General features: G+C 40.1%; 1 protein-coding gene across 1 annotated transcript; it reads left to right on the top strand.

Moving 5' to 3' along the window:
- Positions 1–2,279: 2,279 nt before the first annotated feature.
- LOC138719223 (myelin P2 protein) lies at positions 2,280–6,653 on the top strand. The gene is made up of 4 exons (XM_069854298.1): positions 2,280–2,462; positions 3,975–4,147; positions 4,417–4,518; positions 6,164–6,653. The coding sequence occupies exons 1-4, from the start codon at positions 2,390–2,392 to the stop codon at positions 6,212–6,214; spliced, it is 399 nt and encodes a 132-aa protein (XP_069710399.1). The 5' UTR covers positions 2,280–2,389; the 3' UTR covers positions 6,215–6,653.
- The last annotated feature ends 11,447 nt before the right edge of the window (positions 6,654–18,100 follow it).

Raw genomic sequence — 18,100 nt, 5'->3', positions numbered from 1 at the left:
ACTTCTTCACTTTGTTTCCATTTCATTCACTCTAGTCCTTCCCTCCCTAGACTGCACTGTGATTAGACGTGTGCCTAACTTATCCTTGTTAATGTTGTGACTGATAGGATAAAAACATTTTGCATTTATGACCAAAATTTGTGACTTAAGACCTGGTTATCTCCCCATAACCACAGTATAATCCAAAGACTACAAAATTTTCGTTGCTTAGGCTGTGTTGTTTTCCTGTTTAAGCATGCTCCCCTTCTTAACCATGGCAGTTTTGAAGATGAGACCCAAACCTCACCCTCCTTTGGCCCAGCATCAGCTCCATCTCACTCTTTCTACTTTAAACACAAGAAATCTGGTCCCACAACCTATAATCCCAGTGTCCTTTACAATGCAGATCTGAAAAGCCCCTCTAAGCGGTCATAATCCAGAAAGTGAAATACTTAAAAAAAGACAAGCAGAAAGCTACTGTTCACACAAGTACGAAAGAAGTAATCTAATCCTTCCACGTAGCAAGTAATAAGTTTCTCCAGGAAGATGTTTTAGGAAGGGGCAGGACAGAATTACAGTTGATATGGTCTTACATTGAATATTTTCAGATAGTTTGAAGTGTCTTAAACTACAATGCTCTGTATTCCTGCCTGTCAAATATACATGCAGTTTATGGATTTGTTTTTTGTGTCTGGTTTTTACTAACCACAAGTTCTAAATAACAGCCACACAACAGTTCTAGGTCTAAATTTATAAAAATTTTTTGACTGTCCAAATTTAGGCTCTGCAGACTTTCAAACTTGGCTTTGCAAAAGAGACTCTGGGCATCCTGGTGGACACCAAGCTCAATATGAACCAGCAACGCACCCTTGCAGCAAAGAGGGCAAGTGGTGTCCTGGGCTGCACTAGGAGGAGTGCTGAAGGTTGAGGGAGATTATCCTTACCCTTTACTCAGCACTGATGAGGCTACACCTGGAACATTGGGTCCAGTTCTGGGTTTCTTGGTACAGTGGAGACATGGACCCAGGGAGGTTGTGGAGTCTCATCATGGAAGTGGGATAACTTAAAGAAATCTGGCAACAGTAGGACCCATTTGTATGCAACACCTTGTATGACTGCACTGGCTTAAATCTGCCCTTAGCTCCATGACGGACCAGCTATCCAGGAACAGAAATGAAAAAGAGAGCAGTATATGCCCTCTTCCCAACCCAGTACAACTGCTCACCTCTCACCAAGTGACTTTGAACTAAGAGTAAGCCCTTTAATGGCTCGCCCTCTGTTCACGCCACCCATCTGCCAAGCACGAGCTGATCTCCCGTGATGCACTGATCTTCTGAACGTGCCTTGTTGTGGAAGAGGAAAGGCAGTAGAGTTTAGTGACTTCTTCTCTTTGCAGTGGTGCCTGGGTATGTTCATGAAAGAACCTGCAGCTTGAGATCATTGCTCTTATGCAAAGGAAGAAAACAGAACAGTAAAATTCAGTTCTACCTTCAAATGATATAACACACAGACCCTTTCTAAGATGGATTGTGAAAGTAAAGAAAAAAAAAATCAAACAACCAAACGCTATTTACACTATGTACAGCAGCTTCCTGACAGCTCTTTCCCCCAAACCACATGACTTTGATATGCCTGATTAACACATGGATGACAATTGTGGAGAAGGAGATGCTGATCTCTTTTCTCCAGTATCCAGTGACAGGACATGTAGGAACCATTCAAAGTTGTGCCAGAGGAGGTTTAGATTAGACATTATGAAATTCCTTTATTTCTTTATTGAGAGGATGGTCAAACACTGGAACAGGCTTCCTAGAGAGGTGGTCAATGCCCCATGTCTGTCAGTGTGTAAGAGGCATTTGGACAATGCCCTTAGTAGTATAACCTTTACTTTTGTACAGCCCTGAATTAGTCAGGCAGTTGGACTAGATGATCAGTGTAGGTCCTTTTCAGCTGAAACTATTCCATTTTATTCTATATGGTGACAGCAGCAGAATGGCATTGGGAGGATAGTCAGAGCTGGGCTTAATGTGGATGCAGTGTTTTTGTGCGTGGTGGCTCCATGTTGCTGAGACCCCACCACAGTGCCCCCTGACTGCTCTGTGGATGCAGTGGTAACCTCACGTTCCTGTCCCCACACTCGACTCAGTGTTTTGATCTATTCAGTGAGGGAAGCCGAGGCAGGCGTCACCCGGAGCCTTGGTACTGACATGACTGCCTCGGACAAGGTGCACATTGTCTTGCCCTGGCACTGCCTCTCCTATTGGCCTGTGCTGACCACTACAGGGACTGGGCATCTTTAAAAGAAGACCAGTGGGGTCTGAGTTGGGCACACAATTTCTCTGACTCCCGCCAAGAGCTGCTGTAGCCGCTGCCTCTCTTCTCAGGACCACTGCCTCGCAAAGCCTGTACAATGTGTAACCGATTTGTGGGAACCTGGAAACTCATCTCCAGTGAAAATTTTGATGACTATATGAAAGAATTGGGTAAGAAATATTCTTTCCTTTTTTTTTTTTTTAATAAAATTTCCTTGGGAATGTCATTTCTTCATCTTATGCTCTGCTCATGGATGGGGATTGTGCCTTTTCCCTGGCCACAAATGCACTTTAATTACTTTTCTAGCATAATTTAATTTCTTTCCTTTAGCATCTAAAATGGAAAACCAGAAAGGTGGAGACTGAATTACGATAATAAATGTAATTCTGTCTAACTCAGCTGACCTGATCTAATTTGGTTTCCTGTAATGAGAGGAATCTACGGAGATAGAGCATTTTTTAAAGTTTCTCTTGATTGTACCATTAAACTCGTGACTTTTGATAATTTACAATATATAAAGGAGCTGATGTCTCATGACACTTCGGTTTCAGAGGTCTAAATCCTATGAATGAATCTATGTCTTACTGAAGAATGCCAAGAATGTAATAAACCAGGCATTGTTTCTCATTTTAATGCTGCCTTCATTCCTATGTAGCAAGTGCACAGTCAGTTACAACATTGCTTTTGCTATATAAATGATTCAGTGAGACACTGGTTCCCTTTATTTGAATTGTTAAACCAAGTAACAAAAGAACTGCAGTTAATTAATTGGCCTGAGTAACTGTGGGATGAAAGTCCAGCTACAGACATTTTTCTGAAGATCTGAACAGACCTGCTTCAGTGTAGAATAACCGCTGCAAATAATGTTATGCTGCAGAGTTGATAACTTCATATCCTTTTATATGGATCTTTTTATCTGAGCACAGCATTAACAAAGGCAATAGCTATATCTATCCCTTTTCTGTTTTTATAAAAGAGAGATAAATAATAAGTGGCCTTCATTCTAACTTGCCCCAGACCTTGCAGCTTGTAGACAATGAACTGGACTGAAAAACACTAGGCAATATAAAAGGCTTTTGACACTCTATTTTTCTTGAAGCTCTCTGCAACTCTTCACTCTTTAACTTCAATATTTTTTATATTTCCTACTTGTACTTTTCACTGAGGTTTAGATGTAAGGATCCTTAAGGGTGTTAGTAGAAACCTAAGTATGCCCAGTCTCCAGTATATGCTTCAATCAACAAGCACCAGCGTATTGGCAGTTCAGCTTCCAGTTTCTCCCATGCAGCTGGTTAACCAAAGTGTGGATTCTCAGATATGTCAAGATATTTTTTTGGAGGATTTTTGGAAGCTTTTATGATAAATAGACCTTTCCTCTGATTTTTTTCTACCTATTCTATCTCTACACAAATTCATGCGTATCTGTAAACCTCTTTATTTCTTCTCATCTAAATGTACACAGTTGTAAATTCATGTATATCTTTATGTCTTGCTGAAGGTGCACTCAATCAGTGGGGACTGCCTCAGCTTTTGAACACAGAACTTCCACATTCGAAGATTCACTGTCTCATCTGATTCAGTATTCTAATTAGACGAAGCTGGTCCTTATTATTCCATTTATGAAAGCATACAGAGTTCCTTGCTTTCTAGAATGTAATGACAGTTTTGTTTCTGATTTCTAGGAGTGGGCTTAGCTACCCGGAAACTAGGTGGTTTGACAAAGCCTGATGTGATCATCAGTATGAAAGGGGACATAGTAACCATCAGAACTGAAAGCACCTTCAAAAACACAACAATCTCTTTCAAACTGGGCCAGCAGTTTGATGAAACAACAGCAGACGACCGGAAAGTCAAGGTAAGGGGGCTAATGACCTCTGAGTGGTCTTGGTGTCCTAGAAGAGCACCACAGCAGTATTTCCTACCCTTTTAGTGCATTATGAGTTCTCCAAATTATTCAAAGAAAGCACTGAAAGGAGAAATGTAACAGTATGGCGCTGAAACTAACATTACTAAGCATGCCATTAGCCAAGAATGTAGATCTTGCTGAAAGTAAAGTGAACTTCCATTCATTCTAACCTGCAAAGCTTGGGCTGCAGTTTGAACCTCTTCTCTTGGCCTTTGCAGAGTGTCATAACCCTGGAGAAAGGGGCCTTGGTGCAAGTGCAGAAGTGGAATGGCAAAGAGACCACAATAAAAAGAAGATTGGTTGATGGGAAAATGGTGGTGGTAAGTTCACACTCCTTGTGGGCTGATAAAGGTCAAAAGGGAGAAAAAGGGAACAATGCTTAGGTAAGAATCTGGAAGGAAATAAGCATTGCTCCATACAGTAAATTGTCTTTAAAATGACTATATTGGCAGAGGTACCATGAACCGACAGCATACTTACTGGTCTCAAGATCATTATTCTTAAAAGAAATGAGGTTTTCAAATAGCAGAAACTTGTGAAATGCAAACAAAGTTTGCAAGTTGAGTACTGTTGTTGCTGGACGGGCTTTTTTCTTTTTCCTGTCTTCAGAATAAAGCCTGTCCACCTTAGAAAGCTAATTTTACACCTTTTCACACATCTTTTTCCACTAAAGCACATAAATGCACACACTTACATTTCTTTTTTTCCTCATGAGCATTCTGAGCGCATTAAGCAGGTGCTTGAGGTTTATTGTTGAAAGCCAGCACCTCTGTGCCCATGCCTGCACAGTCACCTGCAGTGGGGACAGGCAGATCCTGACAGCTCCTTCAAAATATCCACTATAGTGAGAGAACCATGTCTTTCCCAAGGGCCAGGGAATGCTGGCTTTTTCTCATCCCCTATTCAATCTGCTTTTCTCTAGCCATGGGCTGGCCAAGCAAGGGACCCTAGTTGTAAATGTGACTACTAACATTAAGATTTTGCTTTTGCAGTAAAGTTATCTAAAGCTTTTAAAGAGCGGAGCCTAACTGATTTTGGTCACTTGTTTGAAATTATTACACTTTTACATGCCGCCTTGTTCTGATTGCCTTATGTTTTAAGCCCTCATACATTTGGAAAGGTGATTTGCTTTCGCATCTCTTCATGTCTGTAATTCTGTGTAATTTTTTTTAATTCTGAAACCACCTTTGAAAAAGAGAGATGTAGGGTCCCTCCTCCATCGACGTCCTACTGTCTGCCCCTTCTCTTAAATAGGATTGTGGAGGAGGCCAGGTCTTTTGCCAACTGATGAGGTCTTTTTCAATGTCCCTTTGCCTATGTCACGTGCATCCTGTGTCTATGAGTCACCGGGAGCCACTGACGCTCACAAAGGTGAAACAGTCAGGCAAAATGTTTTGTGACTCATAAGCACAAAGTTTTTTAGGCCAGAAGCCTGATCTCTGAACTACTCTGCTACTTCTGCTTCCACAAAAAACCTCTGTAAAACTGAAAGTGTCTGTCTGCCATTGCATAATAAACTAGATGGGGCTGATATTTCTGTCAAGCCAGCAGTAATACCAAAGTAGGTAAACTTGTTTCTGGAAGACAAGCCTAATTTTACAATCTATTTATCATTATATATGAAACCAAGCAAGTCTGAAGATGTTAAAATAGAAACAACTCCATTTGTAATATTAAAATAGCTTAGCTTTTTGCTCTAACAATTATGTAAATACATAAAGCTGTAAAACATGACATATGGATTTTCACTGACTTCAGATGTTACCACAGCAGAGACCCCTGCTGTCAGCAAGATGTTTATATATTATCTATTATTATATATTATCTATTATATTATATATTATAATATTCTATATTTTATATATTATGTTATGTTATGTTATGTTATGTTATGTTATGTTATGTTATGTTATGTTATGTTATGTTATGTTATGTTATATATTAATATTTTCCTTTGTGCCTTAGGAATGTGCCATGAAAGGAGTTATCTGCACTAGAGTCTATGAAAGAGTGTGAAGAAATTCCCCCTCTGCACCAGACTGGGACTGGCTCTTAAAACTCAGCTTAGTTCAGTGACCAAAGCTACATGCTTTTTACTTTATTTCCTTTTATTGGGAAAATTACTACACTATAATTCAACATTTCAGAGCCATAGTGTGACTAATCTGAAGGATTGTGGTGATCCAATAAAAGCTTCTCAACACATAAAATAGAGTGTTTGTTTCCACATGAATTATTTAAGTTCTCATTCTTGGATGATGCCATCTTTCCTGTTGTTCCTGTCTGTATAAATTGTCAGATTATTTCTGAGTAAAACACAACTAGTATGTCTCTGAGAGAGTGTTAATGCTACTTTCTTGATGTGTGTAAACATTGTCATCTCACAGGTTCAATATTCCTTTCCTGTACAAGATTTTATTGCTGAATATTACCTATAGGGGAAAATCATCTTTACTGCCACAATTTTTTACTTCCAGTATGATCATTTCAGTCCTATGGTTTTATCACATCATTGTTTCATTCTCATCTCTAATTATTTACGCTTCTCTCAGTACCATTTTTTATTACCTCTCATTTTTTTGAAAAACAGCAGTTACTAGATGAAAAAATTATTAGAATACATTGCATATTTCTCAGCCAAAAGAGCTCTCAACTTGTGAAATTAAGCAGCATAGGAAATAAAGCTGATTGTGAGCTATAAAGGGCCCTGCTGGGACCCTGAGGGATAATGTCTCTTTTCCTAGGTTTGGATTGGCTGTTAGAAAAAACTTCTCCACTGAAGGGGTTATCGAGCACTGGCAGAGGCTGCCCAGGGAATTGGTTGAGTCACTATCCCTGGAGGTGGTTAAAAGACGTATAGATGTGGTGCTTAGGGACACAGTTCAGTGTTGGGCTTGGTAGTGTTAGGTTAACAGTTGGACTTGATGATCTTAAGGGTCTTTTCCAACCTAAATGATTCGATGAAGTGTGGGGCAGGTGTGAATAAACCCCAGAAATCTTAAGGCTAGAGGGATTAATTTTGGAAAGTGCTCAGCAATCCAGTCTACTGCTAGCACAGAGTTTAAGCATGTGCTTAATGTTGAGCACACAAATAAAGAATTCATCAGGTAAGAGTTTACTACCAAGCCCAGCTAAGTAGCTAAGATGTTCATTCTTCCCATTACACTTACTCTATTTTCAACTAAGGAAAAACCAGACAAACTAAACCTAGACTTCTGGAAAACTATTTAATCAAAAAACACTGTAGCAGCTTATTAATTTTTGCCTCCATTAGCTCGTGTTCAGTAACACTGTCACATTCATGCTAACCACGTGAAGTGGAGTATTTCATCCCCTGTCACTGTCTTCATGCCATCACCAGGGTTCCCCCTGGCTTCTGTATGGGATTAAAACAACTCTGAGAGGTATGTGTGTTTATTTTGGCTTGTTAGAAGCTGCAGCACTGATGTGAACCTTTGCCTACTAGTTTTACAGTCAAGAACACAGATTCTCAAGGCTAGGAAAGATCCTGAACTTCAGAATATGAATTGATGTGACCAAGCAGATAGTTAAGAGGCAGACATCATATGTGAATGCAAAATGTAAAGGTCACCTTTATCTCTATGCATCACTGTAAAGCTAGAGACTTGGTCTAGCTTTAGGTACACTTTTGTATAGACGCAGACTAACTGGAGGTAGCTGCCAGAAGACAAACAGAATGAATCCTGGAAAAGATGAGCTGTGAGATTTATGGACAGCAGTTTTAAAGAGGAGTTCACCCCAGTCTCTAACCTAGACTCAGGGACAAATTCCCCATCTTTAGCCTTTACCATTAACACTCACCACTGTTAGTGTCAGAGTTTCTGTGACTCTAAGTCCTCAGTGACTGTTGTAAGGAATGGAGGCAGCATGATATCCCTGGTATCATTTTTTTGCAAACAGATTGTAATAAAATATTTGAAGTGAAGATCATCCACCAGGCTTCCATAAAAACAGTCATACAGCATGAACTGTTGTTTTGTGTGAGCTTCCAGTTTATTATCCTAGACTCTTAACAGAGAGCTGAAAACACTCTGCAGCTTAGAATCTGCCATGTCCTGAAACTAACTGACTTATGAATCTGGATTTTTGCTCTGTACCTGCTTTATTCCCTTCCTTTGCAGTGCAGCATGGTCCCAGAGAGGTTGCTGGAGCTGCCCAGCCTCGTCCAGCTCTGTGAACGTGGGAGTTGTCCGGAGCTTTTCAAGCACAACTCATCTCCTGTCCCTGAGCCACCAGTAAAGGAACAGTTATGGCTGTAAACAAGCCGTGTATTTCCTTTGCTTTTCCTGTTGCAACCTGTAAATGCTTCTCTGAGGTTAAATGGAAAATTTTCCTCTCTGATAAAACACCAGTTTTCAGATTTTTATTTCCTTGAGAAAGGGAAATAAACACTCACTTTGGTACAAATTGTGTTTTTTCCAGATCTGGAAACAGTAACAAAAGAAAAAAATAAAGGACAGCTCACCTAGTGCTTGTTTATTTATTCACTGTCTTCTCCTTTTTTCACAGAATCACAGAATAACCAGGTTGGAAGAGACCCACTGGATCACCGAGTCCAACCGTTCCTACCAAACACTAAACCATATCCCTCAGCACCTCGTCCACCCGTGCCTTAAACACCTCCAGGGAAGGTGACTCAACCACCTCCCTGGGCAGCCTGTTCCAGTGCCCAATGACCCTTTCTGTAAAGAATTTTTTCCTAACGTCTAGCCTAAACCTCCCCTGTCGGAGCTTGAGGCCATTCCCTCTTGTCCTGTCCCCTGTCACTTGGGAGAAGAGGCCAGCACCCTCTGTGACATAACTCATCTCCCCCATCTTCTCCTTACGGAACTTCTAATTTTATTTATTTTTCCAGAGATTTGGGATTAAAATAATGATATCTTTGGGTTTTTAAGTTCCTAACTAAATGCAGATATGCTAGTGCCTAGTATTGACACTTTCAGTCTATGCAAAGGTCACTTAAAAAATCTCAGGAGAGCTGGAGACTTTCCAAAACAGGAAAAGTGCAACAGAACTGATAGTGTTGAAAGCAAAAAACAATAAGGTAGGTGGTACAAAGCAGCACAGAAATGGGACACTTTGGTATACTGGTGTCTCAGTAAAGTAATCCTTGGGGGTCTCTAGGAGAATCTAGGGGAAATACGAATTGTGTAGTCTCAATGCCTTTTTCTGTCTTACTGTAAACTAGTTTTTCTTCTTTCAGAAATATTTTAAATGGGCCAAATGCTATGGAACAAACATCTAAACTGAAGTGTGATGCCTTTATCTTGAATCATGCTTTTGCATTGACGAACGAGTGCAGTTGCCAGTTCCCTGGCTTGTGTATGCCCTTAAGCTAGAAATACCAGTAGCTTGATGTTGGCGTATAAACAGCATTATTTAAAGCCATCACCTTGATCTAGTGCCTACCCCAGGTAATGAGAATCTGGCTGATTTTAGGGGGCCACAGTCACATGCTTCTCCCACTGGTTGCTCTTCCTGTGAGTGCTGTGGGGCTCTGACACACTTTGTTCCAACCACATCTCCTGAGGCAGTGGGAAATGCCTGCATGGGGTATTTTTCCTCTGGTTACTACAGACCCACCAGCACTGCCTGCTTCTGCCTTGCCTTCTTCTGCCTTGCCTGGTGTCTCCTGGGGCAGGAGAAGCAAACAGGCATGACTAGCTTTTCCCAGCCCCGTGCTTCCACAGAGAACACTTAAATCAAATAAAAGCTGCATCAGGACTCTGGGTACCATAGCTATTGCCCTGGAATAGGTGGAATTCGGCAATTTGGGATAGAAAGCATCTTTCTGTAATGCACAGCTAAGCATGGGATACACCGGTCTTTTCCATGAGGATCAGAGCAGAGAGGAGAGGTGAGGCCACTGACTCCCCTGCAAGGTAGTCTATGTCCCTGATGATATCTTAGGTACTAACTATAAACCTTTCTTGGCTGTTTAGGTTATGTTCATTTGGGGGGCAATTATTTGCACCCATCCAGGGGCTCGGCACATGGCCTTTGCTGCTATTTCAGTTGCACAGAAACCTTGTCCCCTATAGGGACATTTCACTAGACAGCAAACATATGGCTGAGCAGTTCTAGGAATGGCAAAGATTTGGGCAGGAGGAGTAGGTTGTGCTACGAAGCTTAACGGTGCCTCAGAAGAAGTCCTCACAACTTACCACATTGTTTTTCATAGAAAAACAATTTGTTATGCTCATAAACACTGTGCTGTATAGAAATTACTTAACTGTGTCATTTCTGACACTGTTGCTTTCCCTAAATTAATTTCATTTTGGATTAAAGATGTTCTGTTGATGTCCAAGATTCAAAGGAGTGAAAGGTTAGCAGTGCTGAAGGGATAATCAGTCAGAAACAAATAGGCTGACACCATGAAAAAGTCGCCTTCAGAAATCCTGGAATTCAGATGTAATCAAGGTCTTTGTTAGGGAGGCCATTAGAGCATATCCTTGCCATTTCAACACAAAACGTTGTGACTGGCTACTGGCCATCACGCTGCAAATGGGAAACATGAGAAAATTATGTTATTTGGACTAAAGGGCACAAAAACATTGGGAATAATGCAGTCCCTGAGACACTACAGAGGGACAAAGCAGTGTTAGACACTGTTAATACAGTATTTTCAAAGAAGACTGCTAATTTTAACTTTCAAGTACAAACCAGAATTTAAATATACTTTCCTCAAAAGTTATGAACATGTTTAAAACTAAAATCAGAAAGAATTAAGTGGATCAAAAATGATGGGGTGAATAGATTACAGCTGGATCTGTTTTCAAATGCTCAGTGAAATGTTAACTGAAAGTATTTAAATGATTTTGCATGTTATTTGGTATAATGTGATCATCAATATTGATCATACTATTTTTGAGGAGTGTGAGGGAGGGGAAAAGCGTTTTCTATTTACTTCCAGGAACACATTTACTTCCTGGCTTCCCTGTGGATCAGGCTTCCTTAGAGGCACCTCTGTCAGCAGTGGAGTCAAAAACACCTCAAGGATTGATCTTCAAGCTTATAAATACTCTCACTGCCAATTATACTTATGGGAGGAGACATCTGTAGTGAAGCTGTGGGACATGCCAACTAAAGCACAGCCTGTAGCAAGTTTGACAGAGTTTTAGGGTTTCTTCGGGAAATCTGTAAACATCATTATTAGAAAGGAGAGATATTTAATGTATCGAGCTGCTGTACAACACTTACACATGCCAACAAGAAGTTCATTTATCTCTCAGACCCTAGCATGATTTTCCAGAGATGAAATCTGAAATACATATGTGTTTCACTTGAAAGCTCTTAATATTTGATATTAAAATCTGTGAGACACTGAAGGTGTGGCCCTCAATCACCTTATGTAGAGAATCTCCTAGCAGAGGGTCACAGGTTTGTATAGTAATGTGCTGCCTTCTTGTATTATGTACCATATAGTGTTAAAAGTTCTACAGCACACTGACTTATTTAAATTTGTATAGGTAAAGTCCTTTAAAAGGAATATTAATTCCTTCAAAAAAATCCTCTCCTTATGAAAAACTCCTTTCCTTATAGTGGAAAAATTAGATGACAAAGTGATTTGACATTATAAGACAAAACGTTCAAGGCCCCTAATTACACAGTTGACAAAAGTGTTTTCATTAAGTTAAGGAGAGAGTGAGCAGCCAGCTTATGAAAGTTTAGGTGTGTAAATGTATTCAGTTTCTGGACAGAATCTGAGTCCTCTGTCCAGGAGCACAGGAATCAACATTAAGGCTCTCCCTGGTTCTTACTCTTTCTGGGGAATTAGATACAATCAAGAAGCATCACCACAGTTTATACTGGCTCTGTCTCAAGTTGGGCTGAAAGCATGTTGTGAAATAAAAGGGCAATCATCATAGTCTGAGCTAAGGACTCTGGAAAACTTGAGTCAAGGAAAAGGAATAATTTCAAGATTGTATTCCCTCCCTTTGTTTCTAAGAATGGGGGCCTATCTGGATAAATTATTTCAAACCAACCTAATTTTCTTCTACACAGAGTAACAAGTGTTGTGGATGGAAGCAAAGCAGTAGCGGTCCCCTCTGTCGACTTCAATAAGGCTTCAGCAGTAAACCAGCTGATACATGCATAGACATTTTACACATTTAGACTTGATTAAGCTGCTACTACAGGGAAGGGGTACAAACTGATGCAAAAAGCATACTTGAATTGTCAGTGGTTCGGTGTCAAAGTGAAAGAATCTATTAAGTGGACTTGAGCTGGTTCAGTCCTTTTCAATCTCTTTGGTAATAATTATTTAAGGACTGTACAGAGATGAGGGGAAATTCACGCATATTGGAGGGCAGGGTTCAGATTCAAATGATCTCAACAAACTCAGGAAATAGTTTGAAATCGCCAGGGTGATATTTAAGAGGAAAAATGCACTAGGCGATATCGGCAGCAACACAGATACCAGATGGGGAACAAGGAAGAGCTAGTGCAAACATCAGGAGTTGATCTGACACCATGTAAATGTATTGCTGAATTTAGGTTTGCCTTCCTTTTGAATCCTCACCTCTAATTTTCTTCTCAGTGCATTACAGACATCTCCACCTCACCTACCATAAACACCTCCATCTGAAATATCTCCCTATGTTATCCATGGAGAACGATAAGCACCTTTAGGAAAGAGTTTAAGTGACCTTTTCCAAATGTCTTTAAGAGACAAATAGCAGCTTAGAAGCACCCACTTTTCTTCACTGTGTGTTATTGTTTGGCATTTGCTGAAAAAATCTCACTGAAGTGAAGTAGCTCTCACTACTATTTGGGGTAGCAGGTATGGAGTAACTTTCTTTGGCAGTGGATCTCCAAGAAGTACCCAGCTGGAGAGTGGTGGTATGCTGGTGATGCAAGGAAAACCCTCCTACATTTCTGACTGTGTGCCAGTGACACACCATGATACCCATCCAGAAAATTCAGTCCATGTTTTCTAAACAGGATCAAATCTGTTAACATGACCGAGGATCATCTATTGAGATGAGCAGAGAAGGTGATCTGCTTCCTTTCACTCAGATGTGAAAGTGTGGTCCTGGTTACAAGCAGGCGTATGTTTTCATTGTGGTGGTGTCAGTTCATGTGCCCTGCACGCATGCTGCTGTTTTGCTTCCTGCTGTTCCTATGGATTTTACAGCCTGCTCCGCTTCTTGGACTAGGCAATTGGGAAGTACAGATGGCTGTTTTCCAGCTTGTTTCCTACCCTAACTCAAAAGCAGTTTAAACTTTATCTGCAATTGTAGTGTTAGGAAAACATGTGGGAATCTGGGTGGCTGAAAGGTTGTTTTTGACTAAATGAAACGATGTGCTGTTGTATTGTCATAACTTAGTTTGGACTCCCAAGAGACTCTCATGAACTTGACAAACACTGAAAATGCTGGAAGCAAAACTAAATTTAAATCCTTGTTCCTCATTTGTTTCTAAAAATATTGCTGTTTTACTACTTGCAAAATAGTAAGACAAAATAACAAGATTCTCAAGCTTTAGTTATTAAATCAGGAAATTACTCGGTACAGTCCCAGGCAATCTTCAGTTTTTCTTCCCCTTCTCTGGTAAGTCAGATGGGGAAAGGGTGAAACAGAAAGGATGTTAGAGTTCAACAACAGCATGATGCTTCTGTCCCAGAAAGAAGGGGGACATCACCTCAGGGACTTGAGCTGAGCATCCACATTATCACAACATGGTGGAACATTCAGATCCAAAACCAGGCAATGGGAATGTGACCAGCGTCACTCCCAGGTGTGGTGGATGTACCACAGCCAAGAGGAAGGGAACTCTTTTCTCAGTAACAGAAAATTCTCCAAGCACCATCTGGATTTCAATAGAAGTACTTGTTAACGGAAATAACTTATAAACGATGACACTATCCTTTGTAATTTACATGCCTTTCCACACACATCCTTTTCATAACACACACACACAAAGTTGATATACTCCTACTGCTTGCAAATCCGTTCATAAGCCATAAATTTAATTTTTCAAATTTATGAAAGGCTTCTCAAGCTGCAAGGAAGAAAGAAAATGGCCAAAGGACAGAAAAATTGAAGTATCCCATTTAGCATCTAAATAAGAGGCAGGAATCACAGAATCATTAAGGACGGAAAAGACCTCTAAGATTGTCCAGTCCAACTGCCAGCCCAACACAACCATGCCTACTAAACCATGTCACAAACTGCCACACCTACATGTTTTTTGAGCACCTAGGAAATGAGGCTCCACCACTTCCTTGTGCAGCCTGTTCTGATGTTTCACCACTCTTCCAGTAAAGACATTTTTCCTAATATCCAATCTAAACCTCCCCTGGTACAACTTCAGGACATTTCATCTCATCCTATCACTAGCTACTTGGGAGAAAAGGTTGACACACATCTCACTAAAGCCTCCATTAAGGTAGTTGTGGAGAGCAATAAGATCATCTCTCAGCCTCCTTTTCTCCAGACTAAACAGCCCCAGTTGCCTCAGTTGCTCCTTATAAAATTTGTGCTCCAGATCCTTCACCAGCTTTGTTTCCCTTTGCACATGCTCCAGCAGCTCAATGTCTTGTAGTGAGGGGCCCAAAACAGAACACAACATTTGAGATGAGGTCTCAACGGTGCTAAGTACACGATCACTCTCCTACTCCTGTTGGCCACACCATTTTTAATACAAGCCAGGATGCTATTTGCCTTCTTGGCCACCTGGGCACACTGCTGGCTCATATTCAGCGTTGCCAGCCAGCACCCCCAGGTCCTTTTCTGCTAGAAAAGAGAAGATCAGTTCACTTTCCTTACTTAACCCAAGCAATCCATTACTTAAAATGTAACAATTAGTGTGACTGATCCTCTGCAATGATTTATGAGGAAGAGGTGACTCTAAAAGCAGAGCAGGAGTAGGTCACTATTCATCTTTAGCCTTTCCTTCTGATACTTCTGCATGACATCTGCCCAGCCTTTGGTCTTAGAAAAAGTCTGTAGAGCCTCATAAAAGTGAGGTCAATAAGAAAAGTGAACAGGTTCAACAGTATTCATTGTTATAACCTACAATATTAATTGAAACAAGCCTGCTTTTTTTTTTTTTCTAATTTAAGAGAACATTCCTGAAATGATGCTTCATCTGATAGGGTTTTCTTGTTTACAAGCAATAGGAAAGCAGAATCGTTTGTTATCAGCTCTTCTGGCTAAAAGTGAATGACATTTGTAATCTAACTGCAACAATACAATGAAGTCAGGACCTGTGCCCTTTGAGTTAGTCTCTGCTAACACAAAGAACAGTTTCTGTTCCAAGGAGTTTATGGTACAAGGACCTAGGATATCACACATCTCCAAGAATGCAGTTTTACTGCTGCAGGGCAGCTAGATAGTAATGGAGAAAAAGAGGTATAACTGAGTTGCTCCTTTTATATTTGCTGATTGTAGCCAAGGGAGGTTCTGAAGTACTTATAAGCAGTTTCCACAGGCTGGAGAAATGTCATGCTTGCATGGATGTTAGGCTGCACACCCCTCTTTGCAAAAGGGATTTTATACATGTTATCAGAATTGTATTTCCATTAAGGTTTATGTCCATTTCCCAGCTAGTTTAACCAAACTATAGTATCTAAGTTGGTGAATATCCCAAAATGTAATAAGCAATCAGTGGCAACTGCTAATCACAACACTTAAGAAGTGATGCTCATTTTGAAAGATGCAGACTGTAGATTTTGAAAGACAACACGTCCTCTCCCCAGCGTTAGTGCAACATTTGCTGTTTGGTCATCTTCCTGAGCAGATCTGCTCTGAGTTTGTATATCCACAGCAAGGGAAACTACTTTTTATTGTGCCATTTTCACAGGCAAAGACTCACCAAGCACAGTCTAGGTAAATTCATGCAGATGGAAACTAGAACAGGATGATTCAGTCACCAGAAGTGAACAGTAGCTGTGGCAGACAGGTGAAAGGAGCCATGTGTCAAGACAGAGAGGAGAAAATAATTTTGTTATCTGCCCTTTTATAAAGAAGCCATGGTCAGAGTATCTTGCACTGACATATTTACAGCTTCAAAATACAGAAAGCTCATTTCTTTTATTTTTCAACTCAACATGACAAACTCTCCTGAGACACTTACTTAAGGAATTAGCTCTTAATCACATGAAAAGTTGACATTGATTTCAAAGTGAAGGAAGTATTTCCATGAAAAGAAAAGAGTATTTTCTATTTTTCCCCTACTAACCCAAACAGAAGGATGTGCTCTGAAGTCTGGCTCTGTAGGTACTGGGACAAAAAGCACAACAGACAACACTGGTCTTCAGCATGAGTAGTGAGTTCACATAGTCACCTGTAACAAACAATAGCAGGAAATCGAGCCCTCAGGGAACAGAAAGTTCAAACATACAGAAACCAACACATGTATTATTTATTTCCATATTAACCAAGATACTCAAGAGGGATGAATGGTGGAACAGTAACTCTATGTAATAGTTATAGCCAGGAAATAAAAGCAATTTACAAAAACTAAATAAAAACACCTGGGTTTGTCCAACATTAAAAGCTTCTGTGTAAAAAATAGTGAAATATGTCATACTCTTTTTGTCCTGTGTATGTTCTCCAGTCAGAAAAAGCAAAATAATGATGAATAGTATTACTCCATTTGTTGGAAAGTATTGCTGTTTATAATGAAAACACTGAAGAAGAAAAGATAGAAGAAAACTTACAAAAATTCCACTAGTGCAGCACTAGTTTTACACTTTCCATTATACTTCACTCTAGAGTTTCATGCCAGAGTCTCTTCTCTGTGCAGATAAGGTAACTAGTCCCTTTCCTTACTTGTGCAAAGTATTACAGCTTATTCCTCATCTCAAGTTTCCATCTGACGGGTTCTGCAGGTGACAAGATTGTGCATATTATGTTAAGGAAACCCTTAGGCTAAGGATTTCAAGGATTTCATTTGTATAGGACTTGATGTTTCATGTTCTAATGCTTTGTGAATTTTCAAACGTTACTCTCAGGTAGCTGTTAAATATATGATGCAATAGTTGTGATGGCTTCCTGTGTACACAGATTTGCCTTTGTTTTCATGCGGAGCTTTTGGAGACTGTCAGTTTTCTAATGGGGTAGCTTTTACATATGGATATGTAATAATGCCCTGTAAACCTGGGAGGGAATAGAGCAAAGAAGGTGATTTTGTATTATCAAATTTTGCTGGAAGAAAGCAGCTTTGAATTTAATTAGAGAGGCCACAAAATCCTTGCAATGGTAGGCTTGAAGATACAGTTCAGTGGGAGGATAAAAGTAATGCTATACTACTAAAAAGGTAAAAATGGTTGCATGAAAATAAAAATGAAGCTTCTAAAAAGACCATTTTCTGTTCCAAGATGCTATCACTTAAGTCTACTGACAGCAAAGATCACTGCAGGAATACATATTTTAATATGTACGGATGCTTATTTGAGGCTGAACAGCTGATAACAGAGCCAATCAGTCATATCAGATTTCCATGTTATGAAGGACAACGAGGTACTTTAAAGTTTTTTTTAAAAATTTATTTTTCCTTGCAAAGATTAGGGGTATATGTGGAATCACAGAATCATAGAGTCATAGAACAGTTTGGGTTGGAAGCGACCTTCAAGTTCAACCCACCTGCCATGGGCAGGGACATCTTCCACTAGATCAGGTTGGTCAAAGTGCCGTCCAACACAACCTTAAACACTTCCAGACATGTGGCATCCACAACATCCCTGTGCAACCTGTTTCAATGTCTCACCACCCTTATTGTAAAAAATTTCTTCCTTATGTCTAATCTAAATATGTCCTCTTTCAATTTAAAATAATTACCTCTGTCCTATCACTACAGGCCCTGGTAAAAAGTCTTATAAGCCCCCTTTAAGAATTAAAAGTCTACAATAAGTTCTTCCCAGAGCCTTCTCTTCTC

This window comes from Phaenicophaeus curvirostris, chromosome 3, assembly GCF_032191515.1.
Source record: "Phaenicophaeus curvirostris isolate KB17595 chromosome 3, BPBGC_Pcur_1.0, whole genome shotgun sequence".
NCBI classification, from domain to species: Eukaryota; Metazoa; Chordata; class Aves; order Cuculiformes; family Cuculidae; genus Phaenicophaeus; species Phaenicophaeus curvirostris.
Note: the sequence above shows the minus strand (reverse complement) of the source record. Positions and strands in the feature narration are given on the sequence as shown.